This window comes from Drosophila takahashii, chromosome X, assembly GCF_030179915.1.
Source record: "Drosophila takahashii strain IR98-3 E-12201 chromosome X, DtakHiC1v2, whole genome shotgun sequence".
In the NCBI taxonomy this organism is placed as follows: Eukaryota; Metazoa; Arthropoda; class Insecta; order Diptera; family Drosophilidae; genus Drosophila; species Drosophila takahashii.
In genome coordinates this window covers 13086545-13109539 of record NC_091683.1, presented here as the reverse complement: position 1 = coordinate 13109539, position 22995 = coordinate 13086545, and the positions used below count along the sequence as shown (strand labels likewise).

The 22995-nt window shown below is 41.9% G+C and overlaps 3 protein-coding genes and 1 long non-coding RNA gene across 5 annotated transcripts; 2 read left to right on the top strand and 2 right to left on the bottom strand.

Moving 5' to 3' along the window:
• Positions 1-113: 113 nt before the first annotated feature.
• Ir7b (Ionotropic receptor 7b) lies at positions 114-2441 on the top strand. The gene is made up of 2 exons (XM_017142103.2): positions 114-938; positions 1284-2441. Exons 1-2 carry the CDS (start codon positions 114-116, stop codon positions 2439-2441), a joined length of 1983 nt encoding a protein of 660 aa, XP_016997592.2.
• A 6638-nt stretch (positions 2442-9079) lies between these two features.
• LOC108057720 (uncharacterized) lies at positions 9080-10226 on the bottom strand. 2 transcript variants are annotated; one of them, XR_006412612.2, is made up of 4 exons: positions 10090-10104; positions 9594-10027; positions 9462-9531; positions 9080-9390 (listed from the first exon to the last, which is right to left on the bottom strand). It is a non-coding gene; the product is annotated as an uncharacterized lncRNA (long non-coding RNA). The 2 variants fall into 2 exon arrangements; XR_011419788.1 differs by having other exon boundaries at positions 9081-9390; positions 9594-10037; positions 10090-10226.
• Positions 10227-10510: 284 nt separating this feature from the next.
• LOC108057721 (mitochondrial import inner membrane translocase subunit TIM16) lies at positions 10511-11198 on the bottom strand. Its single transcript, XM_017142114.3, has one exon. It carries the CDS (start codon positions 11102-11104, stop codon positions 10667-10669), a length of 438 nt encoding a protein of 145 aa, XP_016997603.2. The 5' UTR covers positions 11105-11198; the 3' UTR covers positions 10511-10666.
• Positions 11199-15661: 4463 nt separating this feature from the next.
• LOC108057722 (mitochondrial carrier homolog 2) lies at positions 15662-17336 on the top strand. Its single transcript, XM_017142115.3, has one exon. It carries the CDS (start codon positions 15764-15766, stop codon positions 16895-16897), a length of 1134 nt encoding a protein of 377 aa, XP_016997604.2. The 5' UTR covers positions 15662-15763; the 3' UTR covers positions 16898-17336.
• Positions 17337-22995: the final 5659 nt, after the last annotated feature.

The window sequence follows — 22995 nt, the reverse complement described above, 5'->3', positions numbered from 1 at the left end:
ATGATTAACGGTATTGTAATAACCCCGGCATTACCTAAATTTCCCCTGGGATCTGAAAGGTCTAGTTACAATTCCGTTTTGGACTTACGCATTCCTCCGGCAACTCTTTCGGCATGAAGTACTGGTTGTATTTACTTTTCTGTTGCTCTTTGGTGACCGGAATTCTGGGATCCATTTCGGATAAGGACCTGGCAGAAGCCCTAACTCAAGTGGTGGTCAATTCGGAGATGGGTCACCTAAAGACCCTGTACATTTACACCCACATAAGTTCGCAATCGACGGAAGGCCATTTGGAGGAGCTGCTCGACCAGCTGCTGATTACTCTGCCACCCACTTTGCAGGCTCGTAGGTTGTTCCTTCAGCAGTCTATGGATTACAAACCCTATGTGCATGTCGTGCTCGCTTTGGTCGATGATCTTCAGGCTTTAAAGGCGATTTATAAACGCATTCGAGCCACCCAGGATCTGTCGTACACCCTGATATACATGTCCCTGCCCACGGATGCGTATGGTGAGCAGATCCAGTTGGTCCTCCAACTGTTGTGGCGTCTCAGTGTGCTGAATGTGGGGGTGGTACTCCGCCCCCCGGGTGGCCAACTCCTCCTGGTCAGCTACTTTCCGTTCAGTGCCTCCCACGGGTGCCAAGTGATCGCGGCCAATGTGGTGAATCGGTATCAAGTGGAGCGTGGCCATTGGGCTAGCCAGGATTACTTTCCCCCCAAGCTGGGCAACTTCTATGGTTGTCTCTTAACCTGCGCCACCTGGGAGGACATGCCCTATTTGGTCTGGCGTCGCGATGGCAGCGGATCCTTCGTGGGCATCGAGGGGGCTCTGCTGCAGTTCATGGCCGACAACCTGAACTTCAGCGTGGGTCTCTACTGGATGAACAAGGAGGAGGTGCTGGCCACTTTCGACGAGTCGGGCAGGATATTCGATGAGGTGAGTTAATGATATTTACACCTACACCCAAGAAAAAAAAAAAGATATTAAACGTAGATAGATTTTACATTATTTAAGATCAATTTTAATTTGATATGCGGCCGGTAAATTTAAACTGGTTAAAATGTTAAAATTACCTGAAATTTACATGGCCATATCGATTTTACGGTGATATGTTGACACATTCAAAACCCAGGTCGTTTTTACATGACCAGATCAAATTTACCTAAGGCCAGGAAAAATTAAAATTGATCTTAAATAAGGTAAAATTTACCTACGATTCATATCGTTTTTTTTTAGTGTAGCTAATTGTGAAAAATACTAATAAAATTCAGTGATTTTCAGATCTTTGGCCACCATGCGGACTTCTCGCTGGGCGGCTTCCATTTCAAGCCGAGCGCCGGAAGTGAGATTCCCTACTCGCAGTCCACCTACTACTTCATGAGCCACATCATGCTGGTCACGAACCTGCAGAGTGCCTACTCCGCCTACGAGAAGCTGGCCTTTCCCTTCGCCCCTCTCCTGTGGCGAGCCATTGGCCTGGTCCTGATCCTGGCCTGCCTGCTCCTCGTCGCGGTGAAGCATTGCTGGCGTGGCCTCGAGTTGCCCAGGAATCCCTACTACGAGCTCTTTGTCCTGACCATGGGCGGCAATGTGGAGGATCGTTGCCTGCCACGCAGGATTTCCGGGCGTTTGGTGCTGCTCACCTGGCTGATGGCCACTTTGGTCCTGCGGAGTGGCTACCAGTCGGGGATGTACCAGCTGCTGCGGCAGGACACCCAGCGGAATCCGCCGCAAACTATTAACGAGGTGCTGGCCCAGCGCTTCACCATCCAGCTGGCGGAGGTGAATGAAGCGAGGATTGTGGCCAGCCTGCCGGAGTTGCGACCCGAGCAGCTGGTTCACCTGGAGGGCAGTGAGCTGCAATCCTTTCCAGCCCTGGCCCAGCTCAGCGGCTCCTCCGCCCGCGTGGCCATCCTTACTCCGTACGAGTACTTTGGCTACTTCCGGAAGGTGCATCCGATGAGCCGGCGATTGCATTTGGTGCGCGAACGCATCTACACCCAACAGCTGGCCTTCTATGTGCGGCGTCACTCGCATCTGGTGGGTGTGCTGAACCAGCAGATCCACTATGCCCACTCGCATGGCTTCCTGGAGCACTGGACGCGCCAGTATGTGAGTGCCGTGGACGAGGCTGACGAGAGTGTGGCCCGGATTGCCTCCACTTCGTATAGCACCCTGGACGGGATCGATGGCGATCCCCGGCTGACGGAGGCGGAGGAGCAGCAGGTGGCCCCCGTGCGCCAGAATGTGCTCTCCATGCGGGAGCTGGCCGCTCTCTTCTGGCTCGTTCTCTGGGCAAATCTGGGAGCGCTGGTGGTCTTCGTCCTGGAACTGCTGCTGCCCAGGATGAAACTTAGGAGAAGGATTGCAAAAATATCGCGAACCAAAGAAGAATCGACGTGTGCCCAAAAAAATGTGACACGCATGCGAATAAAGTAATCAGTTGGTTTAAATTATAACAAAATACATCGTAGTAAATTAAAAAAATATATTGAAAATATTTATTACATTTACACCCAAAAAGAATCGATATGAAACGTAGATCGATTTTACATTATTTAAGATCAATTTTAATTTGATATGAGGCCAGGTAAATTTGAACTGGTTGAAAAGAGTATTTCATGTAAAAACGATATGGGTTTTGCATAAACTGAAATTTTCATGGTCATATCGATTTTACGTGAACATGCTTTTTTTCGGTGTAAGTGGTAATTAAAAACAAATTCAACAGAACTATAAAATTTTCATGTAAAATCTATGAAATGTCAAAAAAGCGATCTTTGTCTTCTTAAAGTGACCTAAATTAATTCTGACAAATAGGTTTCAGCAAGCACTCACTCTCTGCAAAAGAATAATACTGATTACCCGGTCCGTAGATGTCACGTTTCTCCTGCGAGGCGGCATAAATAATGCCGGATTTATTTGCGGGCCAGGCGTTTTAATTAAATTACTTCATAATCCACAGAGTCGGCGGGGGGCATTCCCACAACGCCCACAACCCCCGCAACTAGGCACGCCCCCTGCCACAACAAAGGACATCGCATCCCCTCCAGCTGCAGGGAATGGCTTCCAGGATAGTTGGCCAAAGTGTTCGCTGCTCGTATCGTAAAAACGCAAAACGTTTTATCTAAAAGCGATAAATTTTGAAAACCAAAACTTGCGCTGGCGAATCAACCCCCACCGATCTGCCGTCTGCCTCCCACCAACCCTCGCAATAGTTGTCCTTCGGCCACCCACAATACACCCACCCACCGCACACATAGACATCAATTTTGTGTGTGCTTCTTGCCGGCAATCCTTGCTACATTTGCGGCTGCCGTTGTCGCCATCGACTGGTTACATGTAAGTGCTGCCATTGCCCCCTGAACCCCGGAACCCCTTACAACACCCCCTACCCGATCCCTTACCAACCCCCTTCCTTGGCAATCTCTTGCTGCTTTGCTTATCGCCTCGCACATTTGAGCTTTTTGAAATTTCTCGCCACAAAAACTGTCTGTAATGGGCACAACGTTGCCCGGCTTTGGCTTTCTACACTGAAAAAAATGTTCAAATTTCTTAGAAATTCTTAATTATGATTTAAATAAATAAAATTAAAAAAAAAATAAAATACTAGAGAGGTTTAAATACATAAGAACAATACAAAATTAATGAAAATAAAACCTTAAAATAATAAATGAAACCATAAATAAATCTCATAAAACAAAATAATTTTAAACAGTAATATTTAAGTCAAATATATAAATAAGAATACATTTTCCTCTGTGTTCCTCTACAGCTTCCTGGCTTCCCACCCAATCCCTGTGCCCCCAATTTTCCGACTCATCCTTGGGAGCCAACTAGTCAACGACATCGTCTTCGTCCTTGTCGTTCGCTGGAAATTCAAGTAAATGTATTGAACTTAAGCTCATTGCCTGCGATGTCGTTTTCGAAGCAGTCGCAGCCAGCGTCTGAAGCGATACATCCCATCCACCATCTACCATCTACACCATTCCCATCTCCATTTTCCATTTCCCAACCCATTTTCCACACCCACTCCTTCCGAACCTCTTTAATACGCTGCGCTGTTTAGGAGAAAAGCAAGCAAAAGGGAAGAAAACTTTATGCAATTCCTTTTATAAAATGTTTCCTATTTTTGGTTTTATGTATCATTCACGTTTGGATTTTTTTTTGGTAATATAAAGAGAATTTTAAGAAGAAGTGCCTAGCAAATTCCTGATTTAAAGATCTTTTCCTATCGGTAGAAAAAAAATTGTTGTTTTGTTCCACTAAAATATTTAAAAAATGTGGAATATGAAGGAAAATTAATTTATAAAATATTTAAAAATATTTACTAACTTCTTCTCATCAGCCGACATCACTCATACGCCATTTAATCCGAAATAAATGATTTTTCCCATGGTGTTCCGTCCGAACGCGCGACTTGAGGTTCAGCTCAACTTTCAGATCCGTTACCCAGCTTTTTGCAGCTCTCAGTCTGGACTACTCTCGGCAATTGCCACTGCCGCATCCACTGCCACATCCACTGCCACATCCTCGACACCAACCCCATCTCTATCCTCCTCCGCTGCGGCAATACTTTGGCTCGTTTGGCAATGAATTTTTATGGCGCGACTTTTACGTCAGCAGCATCCAAGGGCCAGGGGCGTGGCTCCAAAAGGGGCGCAGGGGGGTTGTTCCTAGTCTGAAAGTCTGAATCTGATGGAGCGGAACGCTTCAAGGCGAGACAAGGCTGCTCGCTAAACAAACATATTCATGACGAGATTATGCTCGCCCATCCAAACTGCTGTTGCACTTAAAAATTTGCATGGAGGGGGCGAAAATGCTAGATGCTACTAAAAAGGGGGAAGGGGGGTCTAGAAATTGTCCTCCTAATGGCTGCCCGACTGCAGCAACTGCCAATTTCCGGCCGCGAAATTACATCTAATTAGCTAATCAACACAATTATGGTGCAACCTGCGGCCTCACCCACACATAAGCGGACAGGATAAAAGGACATCGGCGCATATACACTGGCAGGATAAAGGCAACACGCACACATTCACCGATTGTTGCTGCAACGGAAGTTGGCCAGACACAGCAGCAACATCGACATCACCATCATCCTCATCCTCATCCACATCGCTATCGACATCGACAACATTCGATGAGGACGCGGCTTAGGAGCGCGAGTTCGAGTTCCACAGCCGCCACATCCGGCCACGCCCCCTCTGCCCCCGCCCCTGACCCCTGGCACAGAACGGGAACAACCGCCGCACAATGTTGGCCACTCATTACGGATTGCCGAGGTGCCACTGGAATCTCTGGCCGAGTCTTAAATACAGCAGATGATAGGCACTTGCAAAAATTAAACTAAATTAAAATTAAGGGTTCTTTTATATTAATTTGAATAATTAATGCCTAAATATATTCATATATATATATATCATAAATTCATACGCGGATCCACGGAGGGTAAACAACAACAAGAAAAAATTCATATTTTTGTTAAAAACCAAAGTCCCGAATTTCCAAAAAATAAGCCGTTTTTTGACCGTAACAATTGAAATAGTGATCCAAATATGAATTGTCATTTTTGAGCTCGTTATTAAATTTCCTGTCGATTGGCATTTAAACCTTAAAATTTTATTTATTTCTAATTTTTCGCAAAAAATCATGGGGTACCCCCTTATAAAAAATTTAAAAATTTTCGAAAATTTTATTTTTTCAAAATCACACGGAAAGTGTTATGGATTTAATAATTATTTTGTTATCTGTTCAAAACAGTATGTATTTTTGGTGTAAGACCATTTTTGGCCAAGTTACAGCAAAAAAACGAAAAGAAAAAATTCATATTTTTGTCAAATTCGAATAATATAATATTACTATTATATTTATTATAAATGATTTTGAGTTAATAATAAGTATTAAAATTTGTAGCTATTTAAATGGTTAAATCCCCGGGGAGCGCCTGGTCCGATCCACGTGGGAGTTCAATGATCCCGACCAGGTCGCCCCAGCTGGCCAGCTGCACATGTGGTCTCCACTCAATTATCCGCCGTACATTCGTTAGCTCATTAAGGCTCCTTGCGCGGCGGGCGCCGCGTCCTTCGCCGGATCCTTCGCCGTCTCCTGTTGCTGGCCATCGTCCATGGTTAATATCCTGTGTCAACTGTAGTCCATTCAATTTGCATTTTTGCAATTATTTCAATTAAATCGACAAAAGGAAAGCGTCTGCTCTCCGCAAGGCAAGGCGAGTCCGCCAAATGAGTCCATGGAAAGTGGGTGGAAAGGGGGTGTAAAAGGGGGTGGCAGAATCCTCGAATCGGAAGTGACAATGAATACGCATTAATAAGTGCATACAAACAGACAAACGCTTATAAGTTGTTACAGTGTAAACGGTAATAAATAAATATCCAAAAAAATTAAAATTTTAGTATCATAAAAATTTTTTTTTTATAATATTGAAAACAAATTCTTTTTTCTGAAGTTAACTTTTTTTCTTTAATATTTTTTAGCCTTTTAATTTATATATTTCTAACTATTCAGTTGAAGAATCTTGATTTTGTTTTGTGAAATTTCTGAAGTGCCTGCAATTTGTGTGCCCTTTGCTGTAATTTATTCATGGGATTTGCTGGTGGGTGCGGAACCCACGGTCCGGGATATGTTTACGATTTTTGAACTCCCGCCGAGACGGTGCGAATCAAACCGAATCGGGTCGCATTCTTTTGTTGCCGCTGATGTTGCTGCTGCGTGCCTTCCGGTGGGTAAATTGATATGGCCTCCGTTCCCAGGCGAACCCACCCCACCCCACCCCCCTACAAAAGCTGCCCATCCACATCCAGCAGGCACACACAAGATGGCATTCCGACATTCCGTTGAATGCGACATGAATGGCGGGCTAATTTTGTGGAGCGCAACGGGCGGCTCGCTTTTAACAATATTAATATGCAAAATAAAATAAATGCAGGCAAATGAAGGATAAGCCGGAGACAAAGCGGCGGCAAGAAATGGCATACAATAAAGGAATGAAGCTGGCAATTTTCGTTTGCGCAGCGGGAAATTGGATTTGGCCCACTCCACACTCCGCACTTCAGAAATCCAGTTCCGTTTCGCCCTGTAGTTTTATATGCGTGGTCCTGCGGTCGTATACGTAATGTGATTATAACATGCTGCCAGAGTTGCCAACGTGCGTCATTGAGATGGAATTATATGATTTGAATAATAATTGAATTAGGAAATCACAGAGAGGCACATATTGTACATGCCCTGCATTTTTATGCCGACTTTAAGCCGCAATGCAATGAATTTATGCAGTATCTGAGGCTTGTTCCTCAATTTAACAATCGATTGGCTGTGACTTATCGTCATCGATTTGCGAGCCAACTTCTGTCAAATATGTGCAATTAAAAGCCATAAATTTGTGAAAACTAGCATGTCCCACAGGCAGCTGCCATCACCCCTGGGATGCATTATCCTTGGCCATTTGTTTGCAGCATCTCAAGTGGAGCCAGATCCTAGATCCCAGATCCTGGCAAGTGGCGACTGGCGACTGGAGCTGAGGACAGGCACAGTGGGGTGCAAGCAATTATTTAGCGAACAAAATTATTTTATTTTTTATTATTATTTTCATTAAGATAAAAATATAATATTATTTATATTTTATCTTAAGAATTTGGCAATTTGATAAAATTATTATGTCACATTTATTATACCGCGCAAATTTAAAAAAAAAATTTCCTTGAAATAAAATTCTTTTCGGGTTTTTTCCCACTGTTCCCTTCTAACTATGTCTAATGCTCTCGACATTTGTCGCCTTCAAATGGTTAACAAGTTTCTGCAAACATCGACAGACATCATTACTTACTGCTTTCTCCGCTTTCTCCGCCTCTTGGCTCCACTTTCTCCTCTCCCTCCGCTCGGTTGTAATCATGTGAATCCGCTTAAACTGTCGAAGTGTATTGTGCGTCATTATTCTCTTTCGTGCCATTAGACTTGAATAGTTTTTCCACACTAAGAAGTTAAAAAGAGCGCTTGGGAAAAAAAACAGAAGAACGGCTAAGACGAACGCAAATCGCATCGTCGACTTTGCTGCTCATCATTTGGTGCTGCACTTCTGCCAATATCCGAAAGTGCACTGGAAAAAATAATTGTAGTTAGGAAATTTTTATATTAAATCAAAGTATTTAATTTCAATGTTTTAAATATTATTTTTTTTTTATATTATATTTAATTTTAAAATAATTGATAATGGCTATGAACTATTCCAAATTCCAAATCAATAAAAACATGTGGTAGTCGGTTTTTTCTGCCTGTAAGAGTGTCGCCCTTCTCGATTTTCTGCACTTGTGTGTGAGTTTGCTGCGATGTCCCCTTGATGATGATGACGACACTCGACTGCATTTCCACTTAAGTGCTCGCCTCTTCGTTTTTTTTTTGCCCCATCACACACTTTTCCACTCGCACCACTCATTTGCCGCCATCTTGATCGAGTCTGTTTTTCTTTTTTATTCAACTGTTTTCCGTTTTCGGTTTCAATTTATTTTGGTTTTTATTTTTGTCGTATTTTTTGTTTTATTTTTCTCATTTTTGCCTACAATTGTGGCCAATTTGGCTTAATTGTTTTTATTAAGAGTTCGCCTGGTCCACCGACACCCTTCGTCCCGCCAATTTGCAGTCGTCGAACAATGCGTATAAATAAATCACTTGAATTTTATTGAGCCTTGCTCTCGCTTTGCCAGGGAAAATGGGAAAATTGCATTTTAAATGCACACACAAATTGAAAATTGCCATAATACAATATGCATGTGTGTGAATGGGCGAACTTTTGCTTTGGTAAAACGTGCCTCATTATAGAGATCAATGACATGTCCCGAACAGATATTAAACGCCATTTGAATGTAAATTGTTGCTCTTTTCATTTTCGTACGCGCGTAGGCAAATAATAAAAAAGAAATTAGTGTATATACTTAAATATTTAAAGTGGTGCTTGGAGTATGCAGCATTAGCCCATTTTATTATCAATTATTAAGTATCGGTTAAGTATTGGTTATACTTAAGAGAACTTTCTTTAAATAACAGATTAAGCGATCTAGTTTTTTTTAATGCATTCCATATGTATTTCCATTTTCTTGTTAATCAATAAATCTTGACTGATATACGTGATTCGATGTGTGTTACAATATTAAGAGTTAACTGTACAATTATATAGTTCAAAGTGTAATTTAGTTTATCGGGCTATGATAATATGATTCCATATTTAGTTTAGTATCTCCTGATATAAATATATACTTCGATGTGTAATTTGGTATGCATATAATTCGATGCATATTCAAATATTTGTTTTGCGAGTACGATGCAAAATCAGTCCGGAATCGCGCAGCCCCTATTGGTGTGTAGATTCCTGGAATAGCTGCAAAGATAGATAGATAAAGATAAAGATAAAGTTAATCTATTTTCAAATATTTGAATTCCAATACCAACCTCATCCTCAGGATAATAGGCGACGTCCTTCCTCCATTACATAAAAAATCCATATATATGCTTAAAAATTCTAAATGGATAGTTAGATCTTCGATTAATAAATCGTAGTTAGATTTTCCTTAATTCATTTACCTAGTTATAGTCCTTGATGACTTGGTCCCGTGTTATACAAGTAGAAGCAGTATACAAGTATTGAAGTATTTAAGTACAATAAACAGTGTTGCGGGTAGCCGGCGATATTCCATAACGATTTTGCATTTATATCAAATTTATCGAATTGGCTTAAAATAGTTGCCAAACCAAATAGTTCCTTAATTGATTCACGCGGTGGAGCTCTTCTCTTCGTGTCTTATTTCGTGTATGTATCATCAAGATTAAATCCATTAAGTATGGTCACGTTTTAGTTAAGTTATAGCCGCCTTATTTGAGGGTCTTTCTCTGGTTGTGTGTCGTTTTGTGTACGAAAGGGGTACTCCTCCTCCTTTTTATGGCGAAGGACTCGTCCCATTTTATCCTGGGGCTATTCACAGGTAAATGTTCTGCGTTTCCACGTCACATGACTAAAACTACAAAAAACTAATGCGTTTGTTAGGCCGGAATAAAAAAAAAACTTAACTTTTTCACTTACTTTTTTGTGTTAAATAAAACACGGGAGATGTTGCTCCGTTGAGCCCAAAAACGAAACTGAAAATATTTCGGTCTCTGGCCCTAAGGTCCAAATCCAAATCGAAATTCGATTTGACAGTTGATATCATGGCCGCCTCGATTTCATGACTCACTAGATTGTTGGGAAAATTTGATTCGTTTTATAAATAATTTAAATACAAAATAAGGGTGCACCTTTTCCACTTTAATAATTTTTTTATTTTTGAAATTTAGATATAATATATAATATTAGTTCTAACTGGTTTTTATGTAAATTCGAGAGCTGGTGACTGAGAACTTTTAATCGGTTATACAATGGTTTACATTTTATGTGCCCTGTTTATTAATTTTACAAATTCATAGATTTTATTAATATTGATTTTATTTATAAATTTTTACACATATTTATATTTATATTTTATATTACAGAGTTTGAAGTTATTTATTTGACGATTTACATATGCACACATGTACTTGAAAGACGATTTGGTAGTTAACATGACAGGACAGATCGATTGCACGCCACGGAAAAGCCAGGCCGGGAATTCAGCCGGGAATGATCACCGGCTCTGATGACCCGGCTCTTTGGATTGGTCTATAGATGGCGATGCTGGCGGGGAAGGGGGATCGATCTTCGTTTTGGCCAGCTGCTCCAGCCTGGCCAGTTCGTCGTCGATTCGCTCCTTGGCCCGAAAGACCTTCGACTGGAGGTAGAAGGTGCCGCCGGAGGACTTCTCGTTCGCCTGGAACAAATGCCGGTAATGCGAGTCGATGGTCTGATGGTCACTCAGGTCCTTCACATTGAGGATCTGCTGGGCCTCCACCAGGGTCATGCCCTTGACCTTCGCTTTGCTGCTGCTGGGCAAGTTGGCGCTCATGGTCTCATGCATTCGCGCCGCATCCTCGAAGGCTTGCATCTCCTGTCGCAGCGTCTTCACCAACGCCCGCCCCACCACCTGGGCACCCAAAATTATGATCTGCGCTAGGTACCGTGCCATTGCCTGCTTGTCTATTGGGAATTTTGCTTGCGATTGCTTAGAGATCTCCGAAATCAGAACCTGAACATAATAGGAATTAGAATAGAAGTGAAGTGAAAACTTTTTCGATTGTTGCTTGAAGAAATACTTTAAAAATGTAGAAACGTGGCTTATACAAATAAGAATCATAATTAAAATGTCTAAAATATCCTTTTTAATGTATATTATTTTTGCAATATTTTATTACCTTTGTATAATTTATTATCTTTCCTTAAATTTCCCTCGACTTTTTTGTTTGCATACATTTTTGAAAATATTTTGCCAATAAATTTACCTTATTCTTATAAATCTACCCATAGACTCTCAATCAATTTTTTGTGTCTTACCACAATTTACCCGAAATTGATTCACTTCATGCAGACAATACAGCTTTGGCAAACTCTCGAATTCCATTCCATTCCATTCCAAGGAATTGTTTTCCGTTGAATTCACCTAGACTTGTTTTAAAGCCTTTACGATTTGACTGCATTTGTTTTGGTTTAAATGTTTAAATTGATGCTTTCATTTTTAATACACTTTGCCACATGGCGCCACACCCGATGAGCTCCTGACCCACTCAAGTGTTTAAAAATGCCAAGGAACAAGTGTGTCATAAGCTCACAGTTGCATTCGGAAAAGTAGGGAAATAGTTTAGAAAATAATTCAAATAAATTATTATTATTATCTAAATTTAATATATGGCTTTGTGTAATTTATTTCTTTCCTTATTATTTTTAAAGAAATATAAATATTTCAGGATTTAATTTAAATTATATATGAAGTGACTTTGGCGTTTAAAGCTTACATTATATTTATATTATTAATAAACCCAAAGAGTGCTATTATTTTGGCAACCATTGTGCTTTTGAGACTCAGAGACACGGAGGTAGCTGAATGAAATCAAAACGTTTCCTTGCTCTGATTTCCAGCTTCCGTATCCGTTCGTTCTGGAGGCGTTTTTGCAGATGTGTGTGTGCGGCGTGCGTGTGTGTGTGCGAAGCTCATAAACAAATTATACGCAAATTGACAGACTTCCGGCCTTATGACCAGGCCATCAAGCAGTTTAGTCTCCAGTCTCCAGTCTCCTCTCGGCTGTCACAGCCCCATTTTCCCGGGGCACGTACTCTCCCCGGAATGCCCTGCGTGTGGATGGAAATGGGGATCGGGGATGTGGATTGGGTGAATATTAACATAATTACAATAATGACTTGTTGCCGTGCCCTTCACTGTCGGCTTGTCCGGAATTTCGGTCACATGCTGCTGCAAAGATGCAGCTGGCAACCCTGGCTGCCAGAGTCACCATCTACCATCTGCCATCCACCATGCCCGCCGCAAATGCACAACAATGGCTTTCTGGCCATTTGCCGTTAAAATTCACAAACTGTAATTGATCACATTTGCGTTTGTCGTTTGATTTCATTGTCTTGTGCGTGAGACCAAGTCGGCTCTGAACCCTCGCTCTCCCAGCTTTTCCCATTTTTCCATTTTCCAGCCACCCACTTTTGCAATTCGGGAGCCGCAGTTGATGGTCAGCGGCTGTTGTTGCCGCTGGTTGGGGCTCATTCATTATGCAAACACCTCCACATGGCTATCTAAACGTGGCCATGTCCGATGCGCTCTGCCACACAGAGAGAAAATGTGAAAGAAAAGTATACTTTTATTTTTAAAATTTAAAAAAAATATATAGAATATTTTTGGTAAATCAATAGGTTTAATTTAACTTTTAATTTACCTTATACATAGGTAGGTATATTATTATTATATATTAATAAATTGATATATTATAATTGAATATTGTAATACGCTTGAAATAAATAATTATAAAATTTAAAAAGCATCTCGATGAGGGAGTTCTTTTTTTTTTTCTCTGCACGAGAGCTTGGAGCTACTGCCTTTTGCGATTAGTTGCCATTTAAACTGCTGTTACCGCCCCCGAATCCTCGATTGTCCGTTTCCCATTCCGACTTCCATTTTGATTTCGAATCGTTTGGGGGCTTTTTTCCGGGTGCCTTTTTTTCCGGGGAACGGGTTTCGTCCTCGTCCTCGGTAGCGAACTCCATCCGCCTCGTCAGTTGTGTCCGATGGCTGGCCGCCATAGCATTTTGATTTCCGCACTGCATCCGGCAGTTTTAATCCCCAGACAGCAGCGATGTCCACTAACTCTCAGTACCCTCAGTGCCATCAGTTCCAAAAAAAAAAAAAGAGTTTGAGTGCAAATGCAACAAGAAGTTGGAGTTTTTTTGGACATTGAGTAGAACTCTAGATTGGCTAACATGTAATTTTCATTGCTAAAAATATAAATAAATAAATATAATAAGTTCAAAAATATTTCAAAAACGTTAGATTTAATTATAATAAAATTTAGCAGGTTACATAAATATATTTTGTTAAAAAAAGACGTATAAAAAAGAAAAACATATAACAAAATATCAATACGAAAAACAAACAACATATAATAGCTAATAGATCTCTTTCTTATAGAGAACTGCAGCAACCAAAGCGAGGGAGTCAGGGAAAATGCGAACAGTTCACTATTTACCACACACGCAACGTGGGATCCGCTGCAGCGCGGTGGTGTTGGTGAGTGGGTGGTGCTGGTTGGTGGGGTGATGGAGTGAAGGGGTGGTGGTGCTCTATTGGCGGTGGCCATCGGTGATGCATGGCCATGGCCATGGCGCTGAAAACGTCCAGTTGGTCCGCCCGTCCAGTGTCGCATTCATTGCCATTCATTCGCTGCTGCCGTTCGTGGTTGCCCAGTCACCCCACCACCCACTAGCACCACCCAAACTACCCCCTTTGGGATGATGCTTGCTGTTGTTGCTTGTGGCTAACATGCAAGCTTAGGATTTGGAAAACAATTTCACTGTTAGTGGAATGTCAACGTCAGGTCTCGCTCTGCCAACGGCTACCCCACCCACACCTCACCCACCGCCCACTCTGGATACCCATCCCTTCACCCTCCCACCGCCCCCTTTGATGGTCAGAAATTTTAGGCGCGATGCGTCGCACACATCACTAATTAGTGATGTGCAATAATCGTGCCAGTGTGTGTGGAGAAGGGCGCTGGGTGGTTGGGTGGTTTAGTGGTGCAGTGGGTGGGTGGTACAGAGAAAGAAACGAATGGGAAGTGGTTTATTTTTTAAAATTTTAATCGGTAAGGAGGAAAGTACATTAAGTTTTGATAACAAAGTTTAGCTAAACTCAGAAAATATATAGGTATATTTTTTAAATTAGTTCTTAATAATAATCTTGTAATAAATTTTCGAAATACAAATATTTTTTAAAATATTTTATTTACATGGGTTTATCAGAGATTATAATTTCATCTATTTTTCCATTACATTGAAATAAATTATAATTATAATATTACATAATTTGACTTATCAAATAGTTTTAGTACTAAAAAAATTCTATTTATTATTTAGTCAGGTTTCGTTTCCTTTTATAATTAAAGTTCATTTTTTCTTTTAGTGTACTTTAGCCGTGGGTGTGATTTCGACGTTGGTTCGGTTCAAAAATTGCGACATTGTTAATCAACTGTGCGTGTCGCATAAGTTGCATTTGCTTTCGGTCGCTTGGTCGGAATGGATTGCATGCGATTGCCATTGGGGGGTTAAGGCGGCGGCGGGAAAGGGTTAAGTGCGGGGTGCTATTGGGCATTGGGTTGTGTGATTGGTTTCCATGCTCCAGAGGCCGGACTCAACTGACTCAACAGAACCCGGACCATCTAAGTAAGTGGAAAATTGCTGTGGGCCATCAAATAATGATATGCAGCGGGATAATTACTTTTGCCAGGGTTCAAGGTCGTTTGGTGATGTCTTAGATAAATATTTTTAGTATTTCTAACGTAATTATTGGAAATTCGTATCAAGTTTTTTCGAGTATTTAAAGTGCTTGCTTATTCATATTTCTGTTAGCAGCATCATCCCTTCATTTCTCTTAACTGAATTTTAAGCTTTCTGTGCACTTGATTTGCTCGATTTTGGTACTAGGTTTTAACGGCTTTCGCAAAAAATAAAATGCAATCCAATGAAAAGTGGAAAGGTTATGGGGCAAGAGGGGCAGGGGGGGCTGAGATGAGGCTGCGAAGTGCAGGAGCAGCCAATATGGTTGCATTTAATTGACCAGAAAAACAGCAAAAGGGCTGCGGGGTCAGCCTAATTGAAATTTCATGTTGCGAAAGTAAGTGAGAGCCGTCGGCAGGGGAGGAAAATCAAGGGGGGTGGGGGGATGGGCTGCCATTTTCCGGGATTTGTAATCAAGTGGAGAAGAAAAGCGCAAGTTGGGGTACGAATGAGGAGGAGCGGATGAACCCAGTAAAGAATCGTTGGGAAATTTAATGAGTTCATTGCAATTCTTTAAGGAATTTTTTATAAGAATAAATACAGTACACATAAAATACAGAATTTTACAGAAACGATTATAATAATATATTTTTTAATTTTAATTTTTTATTATTACACATAAAATGTATTTGTAAAATTCCTAGTGATTTCTGGGAAATCCAGTTAACTTCGCTTCCTATGTCAAATTCTTTTTGCCCATTGATAAGCCTTAACTTTCAATGAAAAATCAAAAATCCGGTTAAATCAACTGAGTGTTGGACTAAATTCGAGTTTTTGGCAAAGAGATAGAGAGACAATGGCCCACTTGGAGTACAATCGTCGCGATTCGCAGGCAGCTGGCTTGGGATTGGGTGGTGGTGGCGATGCGGATAACAGTGCCTTGATGCGCCGCACCACTGCAGCTTTAGCAACACCACCACCGCCGCCAGCGGTGCAGCGCCAATCGATGGTGGTGGAGCCGCGATTCCAGGATGAGGAGGTGACCAGCTGCCAGGAGGTAACCACCAAGGGATCCCCAGCAAGCAACCATGGAAAGCCCAATCAACTGGTGCGCTTCTGCCTGCGCCTGGGCTACAATGCCCTGCTCTATCCCTACGAAATGGCCAAGGTGCTCATCCAGCTGGGCCACGAGCCGCTGCCGGCTCGTCCCTTCCACCTGCCGCTGCTGCACCGGCGTCCGCGGCTCTTCCTGCCCGGCGTCCACCAGTATGTGCAGCACATCCGGCGGCTGGATGGCCACGGTGGCATGTATCGTGGCCTGACCGCTCGCCTGGCGGCCAGCACAGTGGACTATTTGCTGGGGGATCTCCTCCTGGCCCTGCTGCACTTCAAGCCCTACAAGCGGGGCGCCAAGGAGGAGCCGAGCCTCAAGGAGTTCGGCTGGAATCTCGCGAGGAACAGTCTGCGCCTGGCCACCGCAGTGGCTCTGTCGCAACCCTTCTACGTGGTCATGGTGCGCCAGGTGGCCCAGTTTGTGGGTCGCGAACGCGTCTACGAGGGTCTCTGCGGCAGCCTGATGACGCTGGTGAAGCAGGAGGGATGGGCTGGACTCTTTGCCGGGATGATGCCACGCCTGCTGGGCGAGATGTGCGTTCTGGGGGTGACTAGCCTGCTGAGCCACCTCTGCCTTCGTTTGATTCCGATGAGCCGCCAGCAGCAGCAGTACAACGCGGTGATCATCCAGATGCTGGCCAGCCTAGTGGCCTATCCCCTGGAGGTGACCGCCGCCTGCATGGCCGGCACGGGTGCTCCACTCGCCGCCTGCGAGCCGCCGAGCATGCCGCTCTACAACCACTGGGCCGACTGCCTCAGCGATCTCTACGCCCGCGGCGGCCACAATCGCGGGGCCATTCTCTTCTGGCGCACCGTTCCCAGGATCCAGTTGGTCAAGCGCCACCAGGATGGGCACCCCGTGAGATTGGGCCAGTGACGAAGGCAGCCTGGAGGTGGAGAGTGTGAAGTCTGAAGAGTGTGTAGAAACTGGAGAAGTACAAGAAGTTCAATCAGAAAACATCAAATAAAAAGATGGAAGAAGACAAAAGAATAAAAATAAACTAAAGACCATAGAAATGAAGGTTCAAAAAAATAATTGAACAAATAAATTAAAAGAAAACCAAAAAAAAAAAGTAAAAGAAATTGGTTATAGAAGAAATTTTAGTGTGAAGAGAGTGGATATTGAAAATAATGTACATAGATGGAAGAATCTGACAAGAGACTGGAGTGGAGAGCAGACTAGACAGCAACCACAAGCGATCGATCATTGTTAATCGATAAGGAAAACTTTTGATAGCATGTCCAGATAAAATTTGTCGTTTTTAATCGAAATGATTTGGTTTAGTGATAAAGAGAAGACTCTATGTTAATATTAATCATACATTTTATTTCCCCATTTTTGACACTAACTGCAACTGTTTAACCCGACATATTCGAGCTCAGCTGGCTGATGAAGCTGCCTGGCAGAAGTGAAGAGCCCTATTTTAGTTGTAGATTTGCACATCCCCCTGTTGTTTTCGCATTCATAAGCTTGTAAAGCAGCCGGGCCGCTCTTTATCTGTCGCTTTTCACTGGAGGCTGCTGCTCCTGCTGTTTCACCAAATGTCAGCAGAGATTAAGCGACTGAAATCCGGGCAGAATGGAACTAACCAAGGCCAGGACACATGTACGACATTCTATGTACTCCTTGGCCCCCAACCCATTTACGTATGTGTAGAATACATATATGTACGAGGGCACACCCACACAATGAGGCGTAACTGGCAGATGCACGTAATGAAAATATCAAAAATCTACAACGAAATGTGCCAACAGGATTTCAGTGGCCAGTGGCGTGCGGAGGGGGGGCTGATGGCTCAGACACAATTCAGTTTCGGTTCATTTGAATGCGACACATTTGCGGGCCACACTTCGGTGGGCAGAGGGTAGCATTTGCGTCTCGGACCTTCTGAAAGCGAGTCAAAGCTTAAATGTCACAGGAGCTTGAAGCCAGATTCTAGATGAACATTTTCTGTATTAAGCGGATTTTAATTTTTACCTACTTTTTTAAATGAATAGTATAAAGAAGTAATATTTGAGAATTTTTTTCAAATTTTCAATCCTAACAAAAAGGTTATAAGTTTATAGAAAATGCAATATTATATTTTGATCCCACGTATCATATTTATAATATTTTGTATTTTCCATGGGTCCGTTTAAAATATAAGGAATATCAATAAAAAATAAAACTATTTTCATTATTTGAATTTATAATGATTTACCACTAAAAAACATACGAAATTCAGGATATGAAAAAATTTAATTTTCCAATATCACCTGATTTTACAGGATATCCCCAGGACCATTGACAGCCCAATCGATTTTCTAAATGCCAGTTATGCTCGGTTGTTGCTATTGCTAGTTGGTCAGGTTCATTTGGGCCAGAGAAATCAAGAGTCAAAAGTTGGACCTCCTCCATCTTCCATAAACGTTGCAAAATTACTAGTTATTACATGGGTGTGTGTGTGTGGCTTTGGGTGTTCGTGTGACTGTGTGTGTGGCGATGACGGTGCAGTGGGTCCAAGTCGTATCGTCTTAATAACCAAAAAATGCCATCAGCCGTCAGCCTTTGCAGAACGAGGACTACGTGTCCTGTTGCCCGGCTGCCTTGATTCCTGCAACATTCACGCATGCCTGCATACACATATATATATATATATATATGTATTACTGGATTTATATGTATATCCGATATACTCAGTAGGTCCTCATGTGTGTGTCCGGGCAACTGTTGAGCAGAACACGAATCTGTTGTTACTGTCGCCTGGCAAAATGCAATTAGACTAACGATGCAACACAATTTTGTCTTCAGCTTCATAAAGATGCGATGACTGGGATAAAGGAGGCGGCGCTGTTGGGCCAGTTGACAGAGTCAGATGGTCAGTCGAAAATCGAGGGGCTGATGTGGAGTATTTGGGAGAGTTCTGTGAAACTGCTACGACTCAAAAGGCAATGTGAAGAAAATTAGATGATTTTTTGTTTTGTGATTATATTTCTAAAATATTTATTTTATTTTTAGATTTTTATGTCCAGCCGTTTTGCCTGCAGGGGCTACATTCGGGATTTTTAAACCATTGTTATATTAGTTATACTTTTGGTTTGGATGGGAAAACCCTATTTTTCTCTGTTTAGGCTGTTTCTCAATGACTTTATTTTAACAAAATTAACAAAATTGGGAACTATAATAAAATATGAATATTTACTTTAGAAATTCAGAAGTCTTGGCGCAACCCTCGGACATCTTGCTGAAGTCTCAGGCTCAACAATTTCATGTTTCAATTTTTGCTCATCTGTGTCTACATACAGACATACATATGGAAGTGTAGTGGAAATGCCGAACAAAGTCATGCATTTGCATGGATAACTTGAGGCTTTGTCTTGGCCTCAACTTGCAAAGCTGCTAGTTTCTGGGCCCAAAACTAATTGCCCTGCGTTCGGGCTTAATTAACATTAATATCGAGTCCATTATTAAGTCAATTATGAATTATTATTGGAAACAGATCAAATTAAAGCCACATCTGTATCCGTTTCAGAAGCGATATGAATATATATGGGCTGTGTGTTCTAAGGGCGGTCCTAGCAAAATTGCAGGATAAATGTCATAATTAACACAAGCCACTAAATGCAATGTGTACGGTTCTCTAGGTTCAGACTGTTGTTTTTTTTCTGTTTCGTATGCCAACATATTGGTAACATATTAATATTAATGGTCAGCTATGTTCTACTCAATGGAATCTCTTTGAAATGTCTGCATTTGATTGGACCAGTGGAATTATGCTGAACAGTAGACAATAATTGATTAAAGGAATATATTTAGCTTAGTCATTGGATCTATTGGATCATTGTATTTTTATTTTTCTTTAAAAGCTCTTTAATATATAAATATTTATTTATTAAAATATTTGGCTTATTTAAAATGTTTTTAGGCCTGGGAACACAGATGGTTTTCATTGCGATGAAGGGCGAAAGGGCAAAAGGGAAAAGGGGAAAGTCCTCGTTTTCCGGCGGTTCTGAAATATATTACGCATACGCCGCATGGGCTTCCGACTTCCGACAACAACGTCGGCGGTTTCAATTTTATAACGTTAAACCAATTAACAGGTTTTACACACAGCTCTACACACTGACACACACATACAGGCATTTATGAGGTGTTAATCGACGTCATTCTGATGTAAAGCGCGATGAGAAGCAATATATATTTTATGGGTTGCGTAATTAACGGGCAACAACAATAACACACCAGACACCAGCGACAGGTTAATGAGGCTCCATTGATTATGCATATGAGTTTTGCGGGTGCGGAATGTGAGTGTGGCGGTAAAAGGGGGGCTTCCCACATCAAATTAAAATGTTACATATGCTAATGAAATCAACCGAAATTATGAGCAATTATGAATAGCTTAATGGGATTGCCAATGACTGGCATTGGTTTCGCTCACTCGTTTCGTCCTTTGTTCAGACAACCACGACCCATCCTTTGACACGATTTCCCCTTTGAGTTTAGCCTTAAAGCTGTATTATTACAAAGTATTTACTATGTAATTGGGGAGTTTAGAGGATATGGGGTATTAAAAAAGTATGCAACGAAAGGTTTGTTCTGAAATCCACCAAATTATTATTACTCTTTAGTTATTAAATTTTTGTTTGTAATTTTTTGTAATGCTTTATTTTGAATTATTCCCTTTGTTTGTTTTACCACTGATTTCCAACCTTAAAGCAGATTTTTTGAGATATTTCTTTGGGCAGGGGGAAATACGATGTGGGCAGCCAGGTGTAAATTACAAAACTTGTAAGATTCCGCCTGGCATTTCCTCCTCTGCCGGCGGAAAGGGGAGGGGGGGGGGGAAATCATGATGATGATGATGGCACTCCCGGCACACGACTGTCGTCATAGCTGGCTGCCCCGGATCTCGACTCGAACGTAATGCCAACAATTACGCAGCTGAATATTTTATGAGCCAAGCAGATTAATATGAATATTTTATTATCATTTTAGATTCCTTATTTCCCTCTATCGCAGTCTCTTTTTCTGGCCGAAAAGGACGAGGAGCCAGGAGGACGAGGGGCCGAAGCCAAAGGCGGGCGAAACCGAAGGCGAAGTCAACTCAGAAATATGCTTTGTTTGGCTTTTCCCTGCCAAAGGAGAGGCCGACTCAAATGGAGCTTCTTTCCTACTAAATTGTTTAGGCAAATCTGATAATTTGGTGTAAAAATAATATTCAAGGCTGAAAGCATGTGTCAATAGAATTTATTTAAATTTAAATAAAAACTATAAGAAATCTAGGGAAAGTTCCAAGGAGGAATTCTCTGGTGAGAACTAATTTTAGGAGCATATCAAGTTAAGATGCCGCATTTCAAGTCAAAATTGATACCAAATTGATCATAGCTTCGTGTCAATTTTTTGTTGGGTGTAGTATTTACTTTCTAACCCATAATAATAATCCATAAAAAATGTTCTTAAATATTACAGGGCATTTAAGGCTCGACTTTTTGCTCGTGGAATTAAATTTTTAGCTGCCACAGTTTTTTTTGCACCTTGGCAGACGAAAATGTTTGTGCCGGCCCCTTGCCAATGGCAAACAAAAAGGCGGCAGGGAAAACGAATAAATGAAAAACGCAGGACTCGCAGGAAAAACGGGCGGCAGAAGGGGAAAGGAAAGGGCAGGGAGAAAATGTGGTGAGAATGGAATTTATGACCACGAGCCTTCAAAGGGCCAAGTTGCCTAAATGTTTTTTTCTTCGCAGCCTCACCAGCTTCAGCTTCAGACAGCCAAATAAAAACGGGCCAAAACAAATTGTGGCCCAGAGAGCCGGCCTCGTCCTTCGTCCTGCATCCTGCGTCCTTCGTCCTTTTGCTCCTGCCTTAATTCGCAGTCAAAACCAGAAAGCCACTTGGAAATGTGTAGGGTGCAAAGTAAAAAAAAAAGTGAAATAAAATAAAAGAGAACTTGGAAAAAAAACCGAAACATTTTCTTTCATTTGTTGCGTTTTAAATTTTCATGCGCAGCGAGTGTCGGCAATTACCAAGGCCTAAACTATACATATATATACTACGTAGGTACGTTTGTATTTATGTAGTTTTCGGGTGGCTCCCAATAATAACGTCGTCATGTATAAATTGCCTGCCACGCCCACCGACGACTCGGTGGCTCTCTGATTTATGCAGCCCATAAAATTGCCTGGCGTGAAAAAGTGGAGAAAGTCGAAGCTGAAGAAGTGCAGCAGCCATCGGAGGGGCAGCCCGGGATCTCCGTCTCACTCTCGGTCTTAGTCCGAATCCAAGTCGGAGTGGGCTTAGCCCCGGGCTGAAAGGAGCTCAACCTGTTTTGGGGGCAGGCGCCGGGATGCCTGTCAGCTCGCATCGAGATGAGTCGGCAAAGGGTTCCTCTAATCCTGCAGGAAAATACTGAAAAGGAACTAGTTCGCTGTGAAATAAAATATTTATATTTGTTTATTTATTTTAGAAAGTATACCTACGATTTTAAAAGTATATTTCCATATTTATTTATTAATTTTTATATTTTCTACTTTTAAAGGTAACTTTTCAATTTTTTTTATCAATAATCCCTACTATGTGGTATAGATCTCACCCCCGTTGAAAACTAATTAATTTAAATTTCATTTGATGCAAATTATGCCCCAAGATTAGCAATCAATAAATGAAATAATCAAATCGAAATCGAATGCATATTGGATTCTAGCTTTCGGTCTGGGAAACCCTGCGAACCAGTTTCCTGGAATCCCTGCCAGCAGTCCTGGCCCGATAGTCACGTAGCTTAAATGGAGTCCCTGGAGGATCCCGGAGGACGGAGGCGTTCGTTCGTTCACGTTCACGTTCATGTCGGTTGGCAGGCGGCATTATAATGCATTTTTTTGCAGCCCGTCTCTCCGGCTTTGCCTGGCACTCATTATGCGTTCGTCTTGAACTCCGGACTGCGGACAGAGAACTCCGGACTCCGGACTGCGGACTGACAGGTCCTGAATAGGCAACAG

Excerpts from the sequence above, each read along its gene's own strand:
- Ir7b (XM_017142103.2), top strand. The coding sequence starts at position 114 with ATGAAGTACTGGTTGTATTTACTTTTCTGTTGCTCTTTGGTGACCGGA. Across the intron at positions 939-1,283 it reads CGGGCAGGATATTCGATGAG|ATCTTTGGCCACCATGCGGA; the intron begins GTGAGTTAATGA and ends AGTGATTTTCAG.
- LOC108057722 (XM_017142115.3), top strand. The coding sequence starts at position 15,764 with ATGGCCCACTTGGAGTACAATCGTCGCGATTCGCAGGCAGCTGGCTTG.
- LOC108057721 (XM_017142114.3), bottom strand. The coding sequence starts at position 11,104 with ATGGCACGGTACCTAGCGCAGATCATAATTTTGGGTGCCCAGGTGGTG.